The following is a 16,215-nucleotide window of genomic DNA, read 5'->3' on the forward strand; positions in this document are numbered from 1 at the left end:
CCAATTTAGTGACCGCTCCCCTTTAGATGTTCCTAAAATAAATTACAGATGGATGCCTTTGGTTAAAGTTCATTCATATCTGATCTTACCGAATTGTTTCAGAGACTGCTGTCTGTGCTGTTTCTGTTCTGTGAAACTTACTGAGATTTCTTAGGGCTGTAATGTAAGTGGGGTTTTAATGGGTATTTCCCAGTGTTTATGAGGAAAGTGTGCCTGCCATTTCTGGTGCTGAGGCTTGTTATGCACCTCACTAACATCTGCCTTTCATTGTGGTTCTCTTTCCTGTTTGCTTATTGCTGACCCCTGGTTTGCAAGAACTGACAGCAACCAGTGAATACTCTGTGTCACTGTGCTTCTGCTTCTTTCCTGGAACCTCAGTCCTGCCTCTGTGCTGCCCATTCCTTGGGCAAGCTTAATTCACACAGCTTCATGGCAGGGTGAATCTTCTGCAGCAGGAAGTGGCTGCCGGGTCTCAGTCATTGCTTGGGACAAGGCTGGGTGTGGTCTGGGATCCACGATGCAGCCTTTGTGCCTCTGCCTAGCATGTGTTTCCCACTTGCTGATATTTAGCCTTGTTACTCAGTTAACAACCATGTCTCTAGTAGGAGTGGTTTGTGTACCACCTGCACCTTGATAGCTGGTAAGCCCACCTGCATTTATTCATATGCCAGTGTAACCAATGTGTTCATGTTAAACTGTCGTATAACTTGCTTCTATATTTAATGTGTTTTATTTATTGTATATCTTCTTTTAAAACAATGTAGTGTGTCATCTTCCATCCCTCCTCTTTCATTCTTTGGCATTTAGGAAGGCTTGTGCCTTGGTTTTCTTGCTCATCTTCATATGTTTGTCCCTCAGCATTTGTAGGAAATTGGCTCTCAGATACCGATGTCTGCAGATAGATGCTTATATCCCATGTAGAGTGACACTGTATTTGCATAGAACCTCCACAATCCTTCCCCAACTTTAAATCATCCCTATCTTACTTACAATGCCAAATGCAATGTAAATGTCTTGTAAATTTTTGTTAAACTGTAATGTTTAGGGAACAGTGGCAAGAAAAAATCTGTACGTGTTCAATACAGATACAATTTTTCCTCTGAGTACTTTTAGGCTGTGATTGGTTGGATTTACGTTGAGAGCTGGCAGGCATGGAGGTCCAACTGTAATTGTATCTGTCACTGTGCCTCATCCCTCTGGTCTTCCTCAGACCATTGTGTTTGCTCTGTCAGCTTCCAGTGGTTTTCTTGTCTCCAGCCTATTTCTTAAGCCACAGTCAGAGAACTTAACTGTACTTCATCATTTTTCCATTCATCTACCTCTGAGTCTTTTATTGTATTATCTACTTTTTCAAAAAGTACCCTTTCTCACAATGCCCTCTTCATCCCTGCCCTTAATATTTGTTTTTATCATCAGATATGTGTTATTGTACTGATTCTCCCCAACTGTCCTTTGGCATGAGGGAGCTTATCTTTGGGTGGCTTCTCATGAGGCACTTACAGACACAGCTCTGCTTAGCTTTTGGATATGGAAAGCTCTAATTTTCCAGCACTATCTGGCTGACATTGCTGACAGAAAGCCTGGTGGTCACACTTTGTTTTTATGGAGTTTATGAAGAGGTGGCAGCACTACAATCTGCTTATGGCTAGAGTCTGTCTCCTGGCTTTTGCTGAGTGAGCTGGTCTTTCTACCCAGTGGCCCAGAGAATCCTCCCGGTATCTGGAGTTCACTCGATGTGCCCCAGGCCACACAATTGGTCTGTTTGCTTAAGTGCATGATGAGCCTCTTCAGCTCACAGAGTAATTTTCCCCTAAAAACTATGTCTGGGGACTTAGGTATTAGTTTTCCTTCATAGTTTCACTCTCTCTTTTGGGAATTCCAGGATATACTCCTTGGATCATTTTGTGTTACACTTAGTACCTATCACTTTGTCTTTGATCATTTTTACCTTGCTCTGTCGCATTTTCTTTCAGTGTCTTCAGTTCTCACACATTCAACTGAAGTCTCCTTCTACTCCTTGTAACAGTCTTTATTTCCAGGCTGATTTTGTCCTTTTTTGTTTTTTTCCTAGTTTGTTCTTATTTCAGGCTTTCTTTTTTGTTCAATCTTAATCATCCATCTGTGTTCTTGGGACATTTAGTTCTTCCCTGTTGGTGCCTCTCACATCTGCACATGCCGTTTGTTGTAGTCAGGGGTTGTACACAAGAACAATTAGGATCAGGACATGGAGTTTATAATATTATTTTTATAATGGTCACTGGGAGTTAACACAAGAAAATGCAGGAAATCTATCCGCAACATCAAAGACATAGATTATTTAGTCAAGAGCCTAAATCCCACAGCAATGTCCCACATGAGTTCAGATAAAAACCCAGAGCTCAGGACAATGCCTCCCACGAGTCCAACTGGAGGTCCAGAGCCCATAAGAAGGACTCACACCAGTCTCTTTTATGGATCCATGCCAGGAAGACCCAAGGGTAGCAGTGGAAGACAGAAAGTCTATGCCAGCAGGATGAAGGAGCTGTGCTAGTGGGATGAGGGTTCTACACTGGAGCCAAGAAGTCACACAGCAAGGACCAGGGCTATCCTGAAAGGTACCACAGCCATCCTCAGCGACACAGAGGCCCCGAGCTCCTCTGACGTCAAGCACAGTTGGGTACATTCCAGGAAGCAGCGTGACAAGTTCATCCTGGAGACCAAGCAGCACACGTCTTCCCCTCCAGAGCCAGGAAGCAATGCTTGATGTGAGGACCAAAGCTTCTCCAGGAGAACCAACAGCTCAAACAGCAACTTGTAGGAGAACTCACAATGCTTCCACACAACAATGCATTAATGCCTCAACCCTCAACACCTCCCTTCTTCTCCACCTATTTGTCCTGGCAACTTTCCTCAGGTCGAACATCTTCGCTCAATGCCATGCTGATGTAATGCAGCTGGTGTTAAATTGACCACCAGTTCTTAATCCATAACATCGTTAATAGTTTCAGTTACTTCTGGAATGCTGTGATAGATTCTCTGCGTTTGGTTGAAGGTGCTGTGATCAGCTAGGAAGATTTGCTTTTCCTGTTTCCTCATACAGAATGATAATACGCTTCACTCAGAGATGATTATCTAACCAAGGGACTTTCTGTGCTCTCTGTTTGAAAGTGCACAGAACTTCATGAACTAGCAGTAGCAGATATCTCTGGCTGGGTAGAGAATGTCAAGGTATGTAGGGTTCACCAGGTTTCTTTATCCACAAGCATTCTTTTCTACTGATCAGAAAAACGTTGTTTTAAAAAATAGTACTTTTGGAGATAAGTTAAATAGTGTGCCTTCTGATGCCTTGGTGTATCTGCTCTTCGCTCTCCTTTCTCTTTCCTGCCATGGCTCCCACATTGCCTTCTTCAGTTTCTCTTTCTCCTCTGAAGCACCTTTGTCAAAAAACAAAAAGAGAAAGAAAGAAAGAAATCACTTTGGGCCAGGAGTTTAGCTTAGCCACATAAGCTGCCTGGCAATTCCAAGGTTGTGAGTTCAACCCCCCACACACACACACACAAAAAAAAAAAAGCACCTTTGTCACAAAATTAACACTTCTAGCCTCAGACTCCACTCTACCCTCCCTTGACTTCCCAAAAATCAATGTTTTGACCCAGGGACATTTACTCTATCCTTGGCCTTTGAGTCTTCACTGCTTGGTGTTGATGTTATTTTTTCCTGCAGCTTCTGGGACATCAGGATTCTCTTGTGCTGCTAGTTTCTCTGTCAGCTGATCACATAGAGAGCTCTGGTTGCTTAACTGTGTGGTCTTCAAGGAACAGAATTTTCAGTTCTTCTGATTTTTGAAAATCACCCTGGCTGCTAAAAGTCTGAGACTAGGTTTCAAGAGGTCCTGCTCCTCAATCTGTTTTCTCCATTTAAACCTTGTTTAATTTTGTCATTTCATCATCTTCAGGACTCTTGTTTTTGTGTTAATAGCCTAATGCACTCCTGTGCAGATGGATGAATGATCAGCTGGTGACAAGAGGTGCCTGAGGCTAGCAGGGGACTAATTTTAATTCTCACATTTTTGGAGACACACATGCAGCCAAGAGGCCTGTCCTGCTGGGTTTTCTTCTCATTGGCTTAGGTTTTCCCTTCCTTTGCTACCCTGCACTGCTTATCGCTCTCTTCCCTCTTCCTGATCCCTGTATTGTGTCCACAACTCTAGGGTTCTCCCTTCCCCAGATGCTTGGTGCCTACGGAGGTGCATCTTTCTCCTGGTGGCTGCTGCATGCTGGTATGTGCCTTTCTATTTCTTAGTATCATTAAGTGTGGTTTCTATAAGAGTAGAGATAAACATATGCAATCCTGCCACCTTTAATGGGAGATCTCTTCCATTGTTTTCTTACTTTTTTTTTCAGTACTTCAGGGCCCAACTTCACAGCCATGTCTCCCATTTGTGACCAGTAACATCCAAGCCCTGTGGTACACCTGTGTAGCAGCCTCCCTAGCTGTGGGCCCTGGGAAAGAGGGTGGTCTTCAGTCAACCTTATCCTTCATAGAATCTTTGTGGGGCAATTAAACTTAATTTTCAATTAGACTGTCAATTAGAATAATTTTAGACTGAATAATGAGCCTCTTGGAGAGGTTCTGGGTCATGGGGTGATATCCGTCCACTGATGCTCACAGCTGAGTGTGCTGATTGGCCACAGCTGAGGTGGGACCAGTTGGAAGTGGGCCACTGATTGAGTGTATGGAGGTTACATCTCTTACTAGCATTTCACTTCCCAGCTACCATGAAACGAACAGCTTTGTCCTTCCGCCATAATGTCTCTGCTTTAGAGTCAGCTGACCATGGCCTAGATTCTCTGAAACCCTAAGCTGAGTAAACCATTTTTCCCTTCAAGTTGTGGATGTTAGATATTTAGTTCTGGCGGTGGGAAAGCTCACTAGTTCACTTTGCACTGGTGCTTTCTGGCCCACCTTACTTTAAATTTCATGCAGTTGTGTGAGCAAGATATTGGCTGGAAATGACCTAGGGTGATGCTCTGTGGCTACCTGAATGGTTCAGAGGAGGCAGAAGCATCTAGCACAGATTCTAATTCCTGAGGGGCCACATTCTCAGGAACCCAAGTTTTGGAATTGTTGTCAGTGGGCCTTCTAGGATGCCTATAGCAATGACAAGTGGAGGTTGTAAAGGTACATTGGCAGAATAGAATATGAGCACAGCAATTGGGTGACCTTCAGTACTGAGCATTTGTCACTGGGAGTCAAGTCTCTAGCCTGGGCACTGGACCTGAATTCAAAAGGAAAAACATCAAAAACATGGGTGAAAATGAGGCATGCTGGGAAAACACTAGGTGGTGCAGAAAGTGGCCCCAGTGGGCAGAATTGCAGGCTGGAATGAGATGATCTCCCTGCTATAAAAGCAGAAAACTAGATGTACTTAAATGAATGTATAGTTTCATAAAAGTCAATTTAAAACCAATGTATACAGATAAGTATACTAAGTGTTATAAGTAAACATTATATAGGCTCCCCAGGAGGTTTCCCCTGGCCTGCACATGTGAAGCAGGTGCCTGCCCATGCTGCACTTCTTTAGGCCTTGTTGGCAGCACTCCCAGAGTCAGCTCTTCTGGCATTGATTCCTGCCCACTCAAGCTTAGCCCTAAATGCTCCAGAGATGTTTACTGCTCTGCTGATGCCAGAAGTGATGTGTAGGCCCAGTCCCAAGGACAAATCTGTGCACAGGACTTCATATGCTCTGTATTCCTGTTTCAGGTAGGTGAGTTCTACACAGGCTGCAGATCTCCAGCTCCTGTGATGATGCTCTGAGCCCAGGTGTATCCAGTGTTTGTGTCTATGGACCTGTTCTGAACTGTCCAGCCTGCCTATGGGGGAAGGTGAGTAGTTGCCTCTTCTGGTTGCTGGCTTATTTGCCAGGGATATCGCTGCAGAGTTGAACTTGCCCAGGGAAGTGGTCAAGGCTTGTGTCCTACCTGCTGTGGCCCAGAAGTCTGAGCTCTAGAGTGTGTGGCCCTGGGGCAGAGGAGCTTCCTTATCCCATTGGCTGCAGGCTGGCTATGGGTGCACGTGCTTGGGCCAGTCTCAGGTCCACAGCTGTTCTCTGGAGTCCACTTGGGCAGCGGGAAACCAAGCTTCAGGAATGATGAGAAGACTGTGCCAGCTGCTGAAGGTCTTCAGGGGTATCTGGAAAGGTGGATCTTGGGATCCTGGGCTGGGAGGCATCAGGAGTGGGTACTTTTGTAGCACCTGGCATCACCCTGAAGTACCAGTTCCTATAGCTCCAGCAGTGTTATCACCCTGTACCTTCAGAACTGTGAAGAGGTTGGCTGAGGAGCACAGGCTTGGCTCAGGAACCCTGCAGAACTGTACCCAAGAGAAGGACTTTGTCTTTTCAAGCCTTTAACAAGTGAGCAGAACCCTTAGCACACATGGACTTTATGTGTACTTGTGCATATGTGTGCCTAGTACTGGAGGTTTAACCCAGAACCTCCACACTGAGTTACATCCCATCCTTTTTATGCTTCGAGAAAGGCTCTTGCTCAGTTACTAGTTACTCAGGCTGGGCTTGAATTTAAAATTCTCTTGCCTCAGCCTCCCAGAGTGCTGGGATTTACATATTACTTTTTAAGCATTCAGAGAACATGCACAAAACTAGAGTAAGTTTGGCCTCAGTAATTCAGGGAACAGCATGTGTTTCCCACCCATGAGGGAGCTGTGCTAGAATTAGTAGTAAAGGAAGGCTTATATAAATAACAGGTTGCAAAACTCGATATTACTGACACAATCCTAGGACAGGGTAAGGAACCTTGAAGCTGAACAATGATGAAACAGCACATCCAGATAAATGTGATACAGTTAAAACAGCACAGAAGATATCTTGATTATAAGTATGTGTGCTCAGAATGGGAGAAAAGTAAAAGTGCCAGGGTAAACCAACCCAAGAGGTCAAGAAAAAGAGCAAGGGAAGAAACCAAGGATCCAGGGCCAGAATAATAAAGGATATAGCAGAGATCAGTGAGCAGGAAACACAGACTCACAGAGGAACTTAAATTCCAGACTGGCTTGTTGCTTTAAAGTGTTTAAGGAGTTTTAAGTGATAAGTGATAGATCTGTGGAGGGAAGGAAGAGGAGGAGGAGGACTGGCCTGCGGTGGCTGAAAAGATAAGAAGTATAAAATATAAGTAACCTTTATTTTGGGAATGCGGGGAGAGACACCCCCAACCCCCTGGAGTGTGGCATCTCCACCCCGGGGCCGGCGATCTCTCCTGCGGGCATGTGGAGTGAGGCACATAAATAGCCTCGGCCTGGGGTGGAGCCCAAGGGGCATTAGGGATGCACAGGTTGCCCATTGGTCTTAGTTTGGCACCAGAGGTAATTTCCAAGGGTAGGGGGAGATAGGAGCTCCATGGCTTTACCAGCTACAGTATCTGGCCTGGGCCAGCAACCCTTTCATATCCCGTCTTATGATTATTATGAAAAGGGGCGAAGATTTCTCTCTTTAACTACCTCCTGCTGGCTGAGGGCGCTGTATTGGGGTCTAGGGGAGTCGACGGGATGACAGTTGATGTCTAGGTAGAAGCTGGTGCCAGGAGTTTTAGTCAGGACAACTTCACTAGTGAATGCACGTATGTTAGACTGAAAAAACAAAGAGACAAGATGTTATGAGGAGACATGGCACTGTCATATTTATGGACCCAAGTGAGGTAGAGGGAAAGGTGTCTTTGATTTAGACATGTTATTCTATCAGGATGACGTTGAGGTAGGAACATTTTTATGGCAAGGCAGAATTCTGAAAAATTAAACGTGGGATTAGGAGGAGTGAAGTTATGAGAGGTGCTTACTCCCCCATATGAAAGCATAAAAGTTAAAAGGTAAGGTAGGCAAGGCTTGTCTCTGGTATATGTGACATTGGAGTTTGTAGGCAATCCTGTTAAAGAGTCCTGCTATCATTAATAGAATGTAAGAAATTAAGAACCAAAGTGGATAACAAAACATGAAAACCTGTGAGTCGTAAGGCAGAGATGAGTACCAAAAGGATGGTTAGATCTAGGGCCTGAGTGATGTGAAACCAGGATGGCAGTTTAAAAGGGAATAAAAGCATTTTAAGATTTAGGACTGGGGCCTGTATAAAATAGGCCCTGTTTGTAACTGGCATAGGTTGACCTTTAATACTCCGTGAGACACCGAGGATTTATTAGCCTAAAAACTCAGTAAGAACTCTGTATATATGGTCTCTTATGTCCACGAATATAGAGAATGTCTTACCTTGAGAGTTTTAATGTGACTTGGATTCTGAGACAGACACCCACTAAGGCGGTTGGCCCCTGTGACCTGAGAGGGCTACAAGTTAGGATGGCCCAGCCACTCTCTGGTGGCGAGGATAGCCCAACAGTTCTGGAGTAAGGTTTTTTGGCAGTGACCTGTGAGGGCTACAAGTTAGGATGGCCCAGACACTCTCTGGTGGCCAGGATAGCCCAACAGTTCTGGAGTAAGGTTTTTTGGCAGTGACCTGTGAGGGCTACAAGTTAGGATGGCCCAGCCACTCTCTGGTGGCCAGGATAGCCCAACAGCCCTGGAGTAAGGTCTCGAAGAATGCCAGGATGGGGGATTTTGTCTGATGTCTTCTGATGAATTTGAGTGTGGCCCATGGCGGGGGGGGGGGCAGGTAGCTTTACCTTGTGTAGATTTGTCTCTCAGAACTGTAAGTGTTATTTAAAATATGAACAACCATATCAAGGTCTCTGTGGAGCTTGAAGGTCAAGTTTTGTCTTGTTGTTTGAGATCTGGACTATAGTAAAAGTTGTCTGTAGAATTAAGTAAGTATGTAGGAGCTTAATATTGGCATTTAAGATTATAAGGCAGGCAGGCTGGTAAAATTATCAGGTGGCCAGTAATATTGAATAAATGGTAGAAAAAATTGTAAGAAAAAAGTATCCTCTCTTGAGTGGAACTGAATTGTAAAAAAAAAAAAACTGAGGGGGGCTGCGAGACTTTGGAAACGCGCAGTGTTTAAGGCAGCTTAAAACACTGAGATAGATAGCACCTGTAGGAAGAGAGCAGAGTTGTGCTTGGGGCGAGATGAGCACCACCACACATCGCGCAGGGGCGGGCTGACATGGAACATGCAGAGTGGGCAGGGCGAACGCTGGGATATAGTGCACAGGGGCGGGCAGAGATCTCACCTAGACGCTACTATGACGCGCTAAGATGGCGCAGGGAAATAACGTATTTCAGCTGCGACCGCGCAAGGGGGTGGGGCTGGAGGCCTGTAGTGGTGGCCAGAGGTGGCGCCTGGCGCCATGGAAGGATGGCAGCCGCAGCTCGCGTCTGGTGCCGCGGAGGGGCGGGGCGGCGGCAGCGGCGGCAGGAGATGCATAGCCTGTGGCCAAGTGGGCTCTGCTCCCAAAGGCGCAAGACTGGCAGCCAGCGAGCGTCAACCTGCAGGAGCCGGCGCATTTGCAAGGGACGCGTGGCCCAGGGTGCAGCACCAAAAGCCGAACCCATGGTGTGGACAGTCTCGTGGGTATCTGTCAGCGGAGGAATGACCGGCATGAATGAGCCGGCGTGGCACGGAACGGGTTGGACGAGGAGCTGAAACTGGGGCCCACAGAATTGGAACGCGATGTGAGAGCGAAAAGAAAAAAAGGCTGTTTAAAATCTAAAGCAGTTTTATGTGAATCTCTTACTGTCTGGTCTCATTTTAATCTCGGTGGCGGGGGGTGGGTTGGCACACACAGGAAACAAAAGGAAGCTAGCAGCGCGGTGCGGTGGGGAAAGGAAGCGCGCGCTGGGAAACAGAGATGCTAGCAGCACAACTGGGGGTCCGAAAGGCTGCAAGGGAAGAGCTGTTATCTCTTTAAGTGCGGGGAGGGGGAGGGATCCTGGAGGAGACAAAGGGACAGGGAAGCTGGCGGGAAAGGTGCACATTCCCAAAGCAAAGGTAAAAGCCTTAAAGTGAGGGTCTCTCAGTGTGGGCTGTCTAAAAGATGTGAAAGGGTCACGAACCCACGCAAAGAGGGGAGAAAATCCACGTGAGCCTGGCTCAGTGGCTGTCTCCGGGGAGTTGCTCACCTGTGGTAAATTGGTGGGTGTTGGTTGAGAAGCAGCAGTCAAGCTTAGAATTTCTGAGTGTAGAAGTGAGGAATCTTGAACAGCAGGGAACTCGAAACTGGGAAACAGCCCCAGGAGTCTCTCACCTGCTGTCCAGTCATGGCACCATCTGATAGATCTGTGGAGGGAAGGAAGAGGAGGAGGAGGACTGGCCGGCGGTGGCTGAAAAGATAAGAAGTATAAAATATAAGTAACCTTTATTTCGGGAATGCGGGGAGAGACACCCCCAACCCCCTGGGGCGTGGCATCTCCACCCCGGGGCCGGCGATCTCTCCCGCGGACACGTGGAGTGAGACACATAAGTAGCCTCGGCCTGGGGTGGAACCCAAGGGGCATTAGGGATGCACAGGTAGCCCATTGGTCTTAGTTTGGCACCAGAGGTAATTTCCAAGGGTGGGGGGAGATAGGAGCTCCCTGGCTTTACCAGCTACAGTATCTGGCCTGGGCCAGCAACCCTTTCAATAAGGAGAATGAAAGAAGAGGATAACATGGTGATAACTAAAGGCACAAAAAATAGGAAATAACTATGATACAACTGAAAAGAAAAAAAACAATACTGAAACATATGCAAGCAGGTTTGAAAGCTTAAAGGACTTTGATAATTGCCTAGGAAAGTACAAAGTGTCAAAATAGATTCAAGAAGAACTAGAGAATTTGAGTAGGCCAACAGATATTAAAGATTTAAATGACAAAGACTATGAATAAAGTCTTCACCCAATGAATCATGCGTGAATTGTACCTAACTTCCTGGAACTCTGTCTTCTGACTTACATAGAGCATCTGAGAAAACACAGAAAGCCCCCAGCACTTTACAGGATATGAATATAATCTTGACTGCAGTATGACATGACATTTTAAAACAGAGGACAAGCACATTTTATCAGAATACACTTAAAAATTCAATGCAAAATGTGAATTTGCCAAACTCATACATACATTTGAAACAAATCTAAATAGAACATTATGATCTAATAGTTTATCATGTGATTTCAGCTTGATTCAACAAGAAAACATAAATGTGAATACATTTATTAATAGAGGAAGAGAAAAATAACATGATTAACACAGGACATAGGATGAAGTCTGATAATAGTACTAGAGGTCTTTCCCATGCACAGGAGTAAGAGAGAAGGGACTGAAGGGAAAAAAGCAGCACTTTTGTTTTTCAGAGAATGTGATGATTTTTTCTAGAAAAACCAAAAGGACCAAAATATACTAGAAAAAATACACAAGTTTAGCAGGTTTTCAGGATGTATGATCACCACGCACAAAGTGATTAGCCTTTTTCTATACCATCAATAACCAAACAAATATAATTTTAAAATACCATGTGCATGTCTATAATCCCAACACTAAGGAGACCAAGCAGGAGGATCATCACCATGAGTTCAACCCTAGCCTGAACTACATAGTAAGACCTTGTCTCAAATAAGCAAACTAATTAATTAATTAATCAATTAAAAAATACCATTCGCTTCACAATGGCTTTGGAACCTGGAAGGCATCTAGAAGTTAATCTAATTGAAATGCACAGAACTGTGAGGCCAAAACCTGATGCTTTAATAAAGGACCCATGATAGAATGAATGCAGAGGAGAGAACTTTTGAGCTTACAATGGAAATGTATCTGTCCATAAATCCAGTCTGATTTTGAGCCAAAATTCCAGGTAGATTTTGAAGTATTCAGTAAGCACTTAGAGGTCAGCCAAAGTCTGTGGGTGATAAATATCCTAGAAGAGAGTTGTCAGCATTGGAGGAATGGGAAAGCTGAAAGGCCTGACCCCCTGAATATTTGAATATCCCATCATCAGGGTTACAAAACTGCAGTTGGCATCAAATTGGAGAAGACCTAAATGTAAAAGGTAAAAACTATTGCATTAATAGAAAAAATAAAAATTATGAAGAAAAAAAATAGAAAAAAAACTATTGCATTAATGATTTCTTGTTGAATCAAGCTGAAATACTTTTATTACTTGGGAGATAAAAAGAAATTGGTCAATAAAACTTTAAAAAAAAATAGGACAAAGATTTGGTAAGTTATACCAAAATAGATAGATTCCATAGAAAAAGTTAATTAAAAATGAAGGAGAAGATATATGGGGAACCTGAAACCAGTGAAACATCAGTATCCACAGAATGCTGAAACCTTAAAGAGGCCCCTCTCTGTGAGCAAAGTAAAGCCCCACAGTCAACCCTCACTGTCATTGCTGGAGCCATGACCATGTGCCCTTGTGTAGTGGAGCCAATGGTGCAGATGGCCTTTATGGTTGCTAAACTGCTTGAGCTTAGAGAAAGGAGCGGGTCCTGTGGGCTTTCTGAGACCTGTAAACATGGACAAAGAGAAGAAGGCTGGAGTCAGGGATTTAAAGTTGTTGAACTGCTATTTTTGAAAGTGGAGGGAGGGGCTAAGAGGATTATGGCAGTCTCTAAGTGCTGGGAAAAGTGCAGTCTCCCAGGGCTATCTAGAGGAACCAGTCCTGCCAGGTGTTTCAGATATCTGACCTCCAGAACTGTAAAATGAGCCATTTGTGTTGATTTAAGCCTTTAAGTTTTTGGTTATTTGTAGCATCAGCAATAGGAAACTAATACACATTGTAACTCCAACAGAAAAACAGGCAAAAGATTTGAAAGACAGTTCAGAGAACAGGAAATGCAAAAGGCTGCTATAGAAATGTTCAAATTCACCCCTAACCAGAGAAATGAAAAGTGAACAGTGTTACACTGCTGTGTGCTAGAGAGACTGGCAGAACCACAGCACCATGTGGTGCCAAGTGTTGCGAAAGCAGGCCAGCATGGCAGCACCCTGCAGCACACTTTCCAAGGCTGAGACCACAGAATCAACACTGTATGTGACTCAGCATAGCATCTACCCTGTGTCTCTGCAGTGGTGAAATTCCCAGGGGCACACATGTGCAGAAAGAGACAGACACCTCACATGCCTTGTTAGACTCTGTGGATATAAGCATGGAACAGATCTTAGTGTCCTTTCCTGGAAGAGAGATGACATGTGGTGGAAGCATGCCACAGAGCAGCTGGTCATCCATGCCACCTGGCTACAAAGCACAGGAGGAGATCTTAACAGTGTTGAGAGTTCAACTTCCAGGAAGGATTAATGATGTCAAGCCATTTTGGGCACAGAAAAGCCAGCATTCATATCCTCAAGGGTGAGGCACTGACCTGTGTTCAGCTGGGGAGGGCCTTATGGAGGATGATGTTACAGTGGCAGAAGTGTGTGTGACAGGGAGGGGTGACCTAGTGAGACAGGAAGCCAGCATCCCCCCGTGACCTAAAGACTTCCCACTAGGCTCCTCCTCTTGAAGACCCACCACCACTTAACACTGCCACACCCTGAGGTCCAGCACCTGGTGTCACAGACCACATCCAAACCTCAGTAATGATGTTGGTCACTCTTTCATGTGCTTATTGGCCATTTGTATGTGTACTTTGGAAAAAGATCTATCCAAGGGCTCTGCTTTTTTTTTTTTTTTCCAGGCATGGAACTCACCAACTTCACACTTGCCAAGCATGTGCTTGTGCCGCTAAGCTAAATCTCCAGCCCTTTGCCCATATTTAATTGAGTTGTTTGGGTTTTTTTGTGTTGTAGGAATTTTTCATCTAACCTGGATTTGCCCCTTGTCCATGTGATTTGTAGATATTCTCCTCATTCCATATGTTGTCTTTTCGCTCTGTTAATTCTGTTGATGCCCCAAAATACTAAGCTTTGATGTGGTCTAGTTTAACTATATTTGCTTTGCTGTTTGTGTTTTTGGTGTCATATCCAAAAATCTACTTCCAAATCCAATGTCATATAGCTTTTGTCTTGTGCTTTCTTCTAAGAGTTTGGTTGTCTCAGCTCTTATGTTTAGGTGCTTGATCACTCTGAGTTTCGTTTTGTATGTGGTAGTAGGTAAGCTGTGACTTTCCCCACAGGATGTGTTTGGCACTCTTGTCAAACATCACTTGACCGTACATGTGAAGAGTGAGTTTCAGACTTTTTATCTTATTCTATTCATCTGCTGTCTGTGTTTGGCTATTATTACACTGTTTCCATGACCATCAATTTGTAAAATGTTTTGAAGTCAACAAGTATGAGTTCTCTGACTTTGTTCTTTTAATGACTGTCTTGTTGTTTGGAGGCCATTGAAACTCCAAATGAATTTCAGAAATGCAAAAAAAATATTGGCATATTTATAGGGGTTGCGTTACATCTGTAGATTATACAGGTGTCATAATATTAAGTCTCCCAGGGCCAGACATATAGCTCAGCACTATAGTTCCTACCTGGCAACCACGAGTTCTAGTCCCAGTACAAAAACAAAACAAAACAAAACTCATGAACAAGGATGTCTTTCTGTTTTTTTTGTTGTTGTTTTTGTTTGTTTTTTTGTACTGGTGATCAAACTCACAACCTTGTGCTTACCAGACAGGTGCTGATGCTGCTGAACTAAATCCCCAGCCCGAGTGTCCTTTAATTTCACCAACATTCAGTAGTTTTCAGAGTGTACATTGTTTACTTCTTTAAGTTTATTCCTAAGTATTTTGTTCTTTTGAATGCTATAAGTAGAATTATTTGTCTAATTTCTGTTTGGATTGCTCATTGCTAGTTCTTAATCCCCTTGTGATGACAAGAATAACAGAAAGAACAATGGAGCTGGGCCCTGGGTGGTAGAGGGGCTCTCTGTGCCTTGCTGTCTATCCTCTGAGAACACCGGGCTCTGCAGAAACAGATAATAGTGTGGGGAGCCTGCCCCAAGCCAGATTGGAAACTCCTGAGCAGGTGTAAGCAGGGCCAGAAGAGCAAGAAAGGGGTCTTGATGCTGAGAAAGTGGGGTCAAGTCCAGGGTTTTGCTCCTTCTCTGTTCTCCACACCCAGCCCCAAGCTGCCCCACTGGGGCAATGGTGGAGCCACAGGATCTAAGACAAAAGGAGGGAGACTTCCTCTCTCCCTTTCACTGGTGCAGCCAATGCCACGGGGCAGAATGAGCCTGTGCTGCTTTTTCCCCCTCTCCACCTTCCTGTCACTTGATTCCAGATGTAGGCACATGTGGGAAGAGAGGGCTGGAGCATCTGACTTTCAGGGTGAAAGAGGCAGCCAGGAGCTCCTGTACAAGGCCAGCAGAGATCCATAAAGGAGAGCCCACATGAGTTCAAAAGACTCCTGGTCTCTCTGTGAGCTTCACCTGCATGACTCTGACCAAGAAAGACCCCAAAGAGTAAATGCAACAGGACTTCTCTGTGTGGTGGTAGTGCTCAGGTCCTAAGTTGGGCATGGTGTGAAGTGGCATACACAGGGGCATAACCAGGGCTGCAAAGACTTGAGGCTGAGCTGACAGCGAGAGCTCAGAGCCTGAGACCAGTGCTGCTGACTGCCTCCTAACACTAAAGCATAGATACTGTCCACAGGATTTAAAAGAGCATGGGAGCCACCCCCTCACTTGGCAACCTGGACCCCCTTAGAAGCCCAGGTACTAACTGGGCTCAGAAACTGCATGGCTGTCACCCTGTTCTAATTGCCTGTGCTGGGTAGTCTGAATCCCACAGCTGCAGAAGTCACAGGTGGACTCCAGGAATACAGAAGCCACAGCAGAGGAGGAAGGAACCACCACCATTGCCCATTCTGGAAGCTGCCCGAGCTCCAATCTGGGATGCACTTGGATCATCCCTGGAAGGGCAGAGTGGGAAGCAGGCTGGCCTCTGGCTTTGCTGACATGGCTCCATGATTCAGCTTTGAAGATGCTTCCCCAGGTCCAATGGCCCAGCCTGACTGGAACTTTTCTATCACTATGTGTCCTCCCCACCCCTGCCAGCAGTCTGTAGGATGTCCTATGTGTTCTTGTGGTTTCTGAGAAAAAAATTAACAAAACACTTCCTAAATGTGAAATTTAAATTTATTTCTGATTTCTGAAACATTATTAGATTCTCAATTGTATTGCATCGAAAGCTACATATGGCAAGAACTGAGTTGGCCACCACCAGTTAAAATTGCGCAGCTCAACCCGGCTAACATTTCCATGCCAAGTTATTGTTTTTACGTGTATTAGGCATGCATTTTGTAGTGCTAGTCACATGGCATTTTGTCCTTGACCTACTGAAATGACTCAGAATGAGAGGGAGCAGG

The 16,215-nt window shown here is 44.9% G+C and overlaps 1 protein-coding gene across 21 annotated transcripts in view; it reads left to right on the top strand.

The window, feature by feature from the left end:
• Pcbp3 (poly(rC) binding protein 3) overlaps window positions 1–16,215 on the top strand; it is a 277,081-nt gene that overhangs the window by 192,161 nt on the left and 68,705 nt on the right. For all 21 annotated transcript variants that reach the window (XR_010039336.1, XM_063224651.1, XM_063224652.1 and 18 more), the window contains one exon: window positions 5,743–5,864. Coding sequence is in view for 18 of the 21 variants with exons in the window: in XM_063224651.1 (XP_063080721.1) it covers window positions 5,855–5,864 (10 nt within the window). In the remaining 3 variants the exon portion in view is untranslated. The remainder of the gene's footprint in view (window positions 1–5,742; window positions 5,865–16,215) is intronic.

This window comes from Cavia porcellus, unplaced genomic scaffold (assembly GCF_034190915.1).
Source record: "Cavia porcellus strain 051 isolate PalLab524CR breed Dunkin Hartley unplaced genomic scaffold, mCavPor4.1 scaffold_15, whole genome shotgun sequence".
Lineage (NCBI taxonomy): Eukaryota > Metazoa > Chordata > Mammalia > Rodentia > Caviidae > Cavia > Cavia porcellus.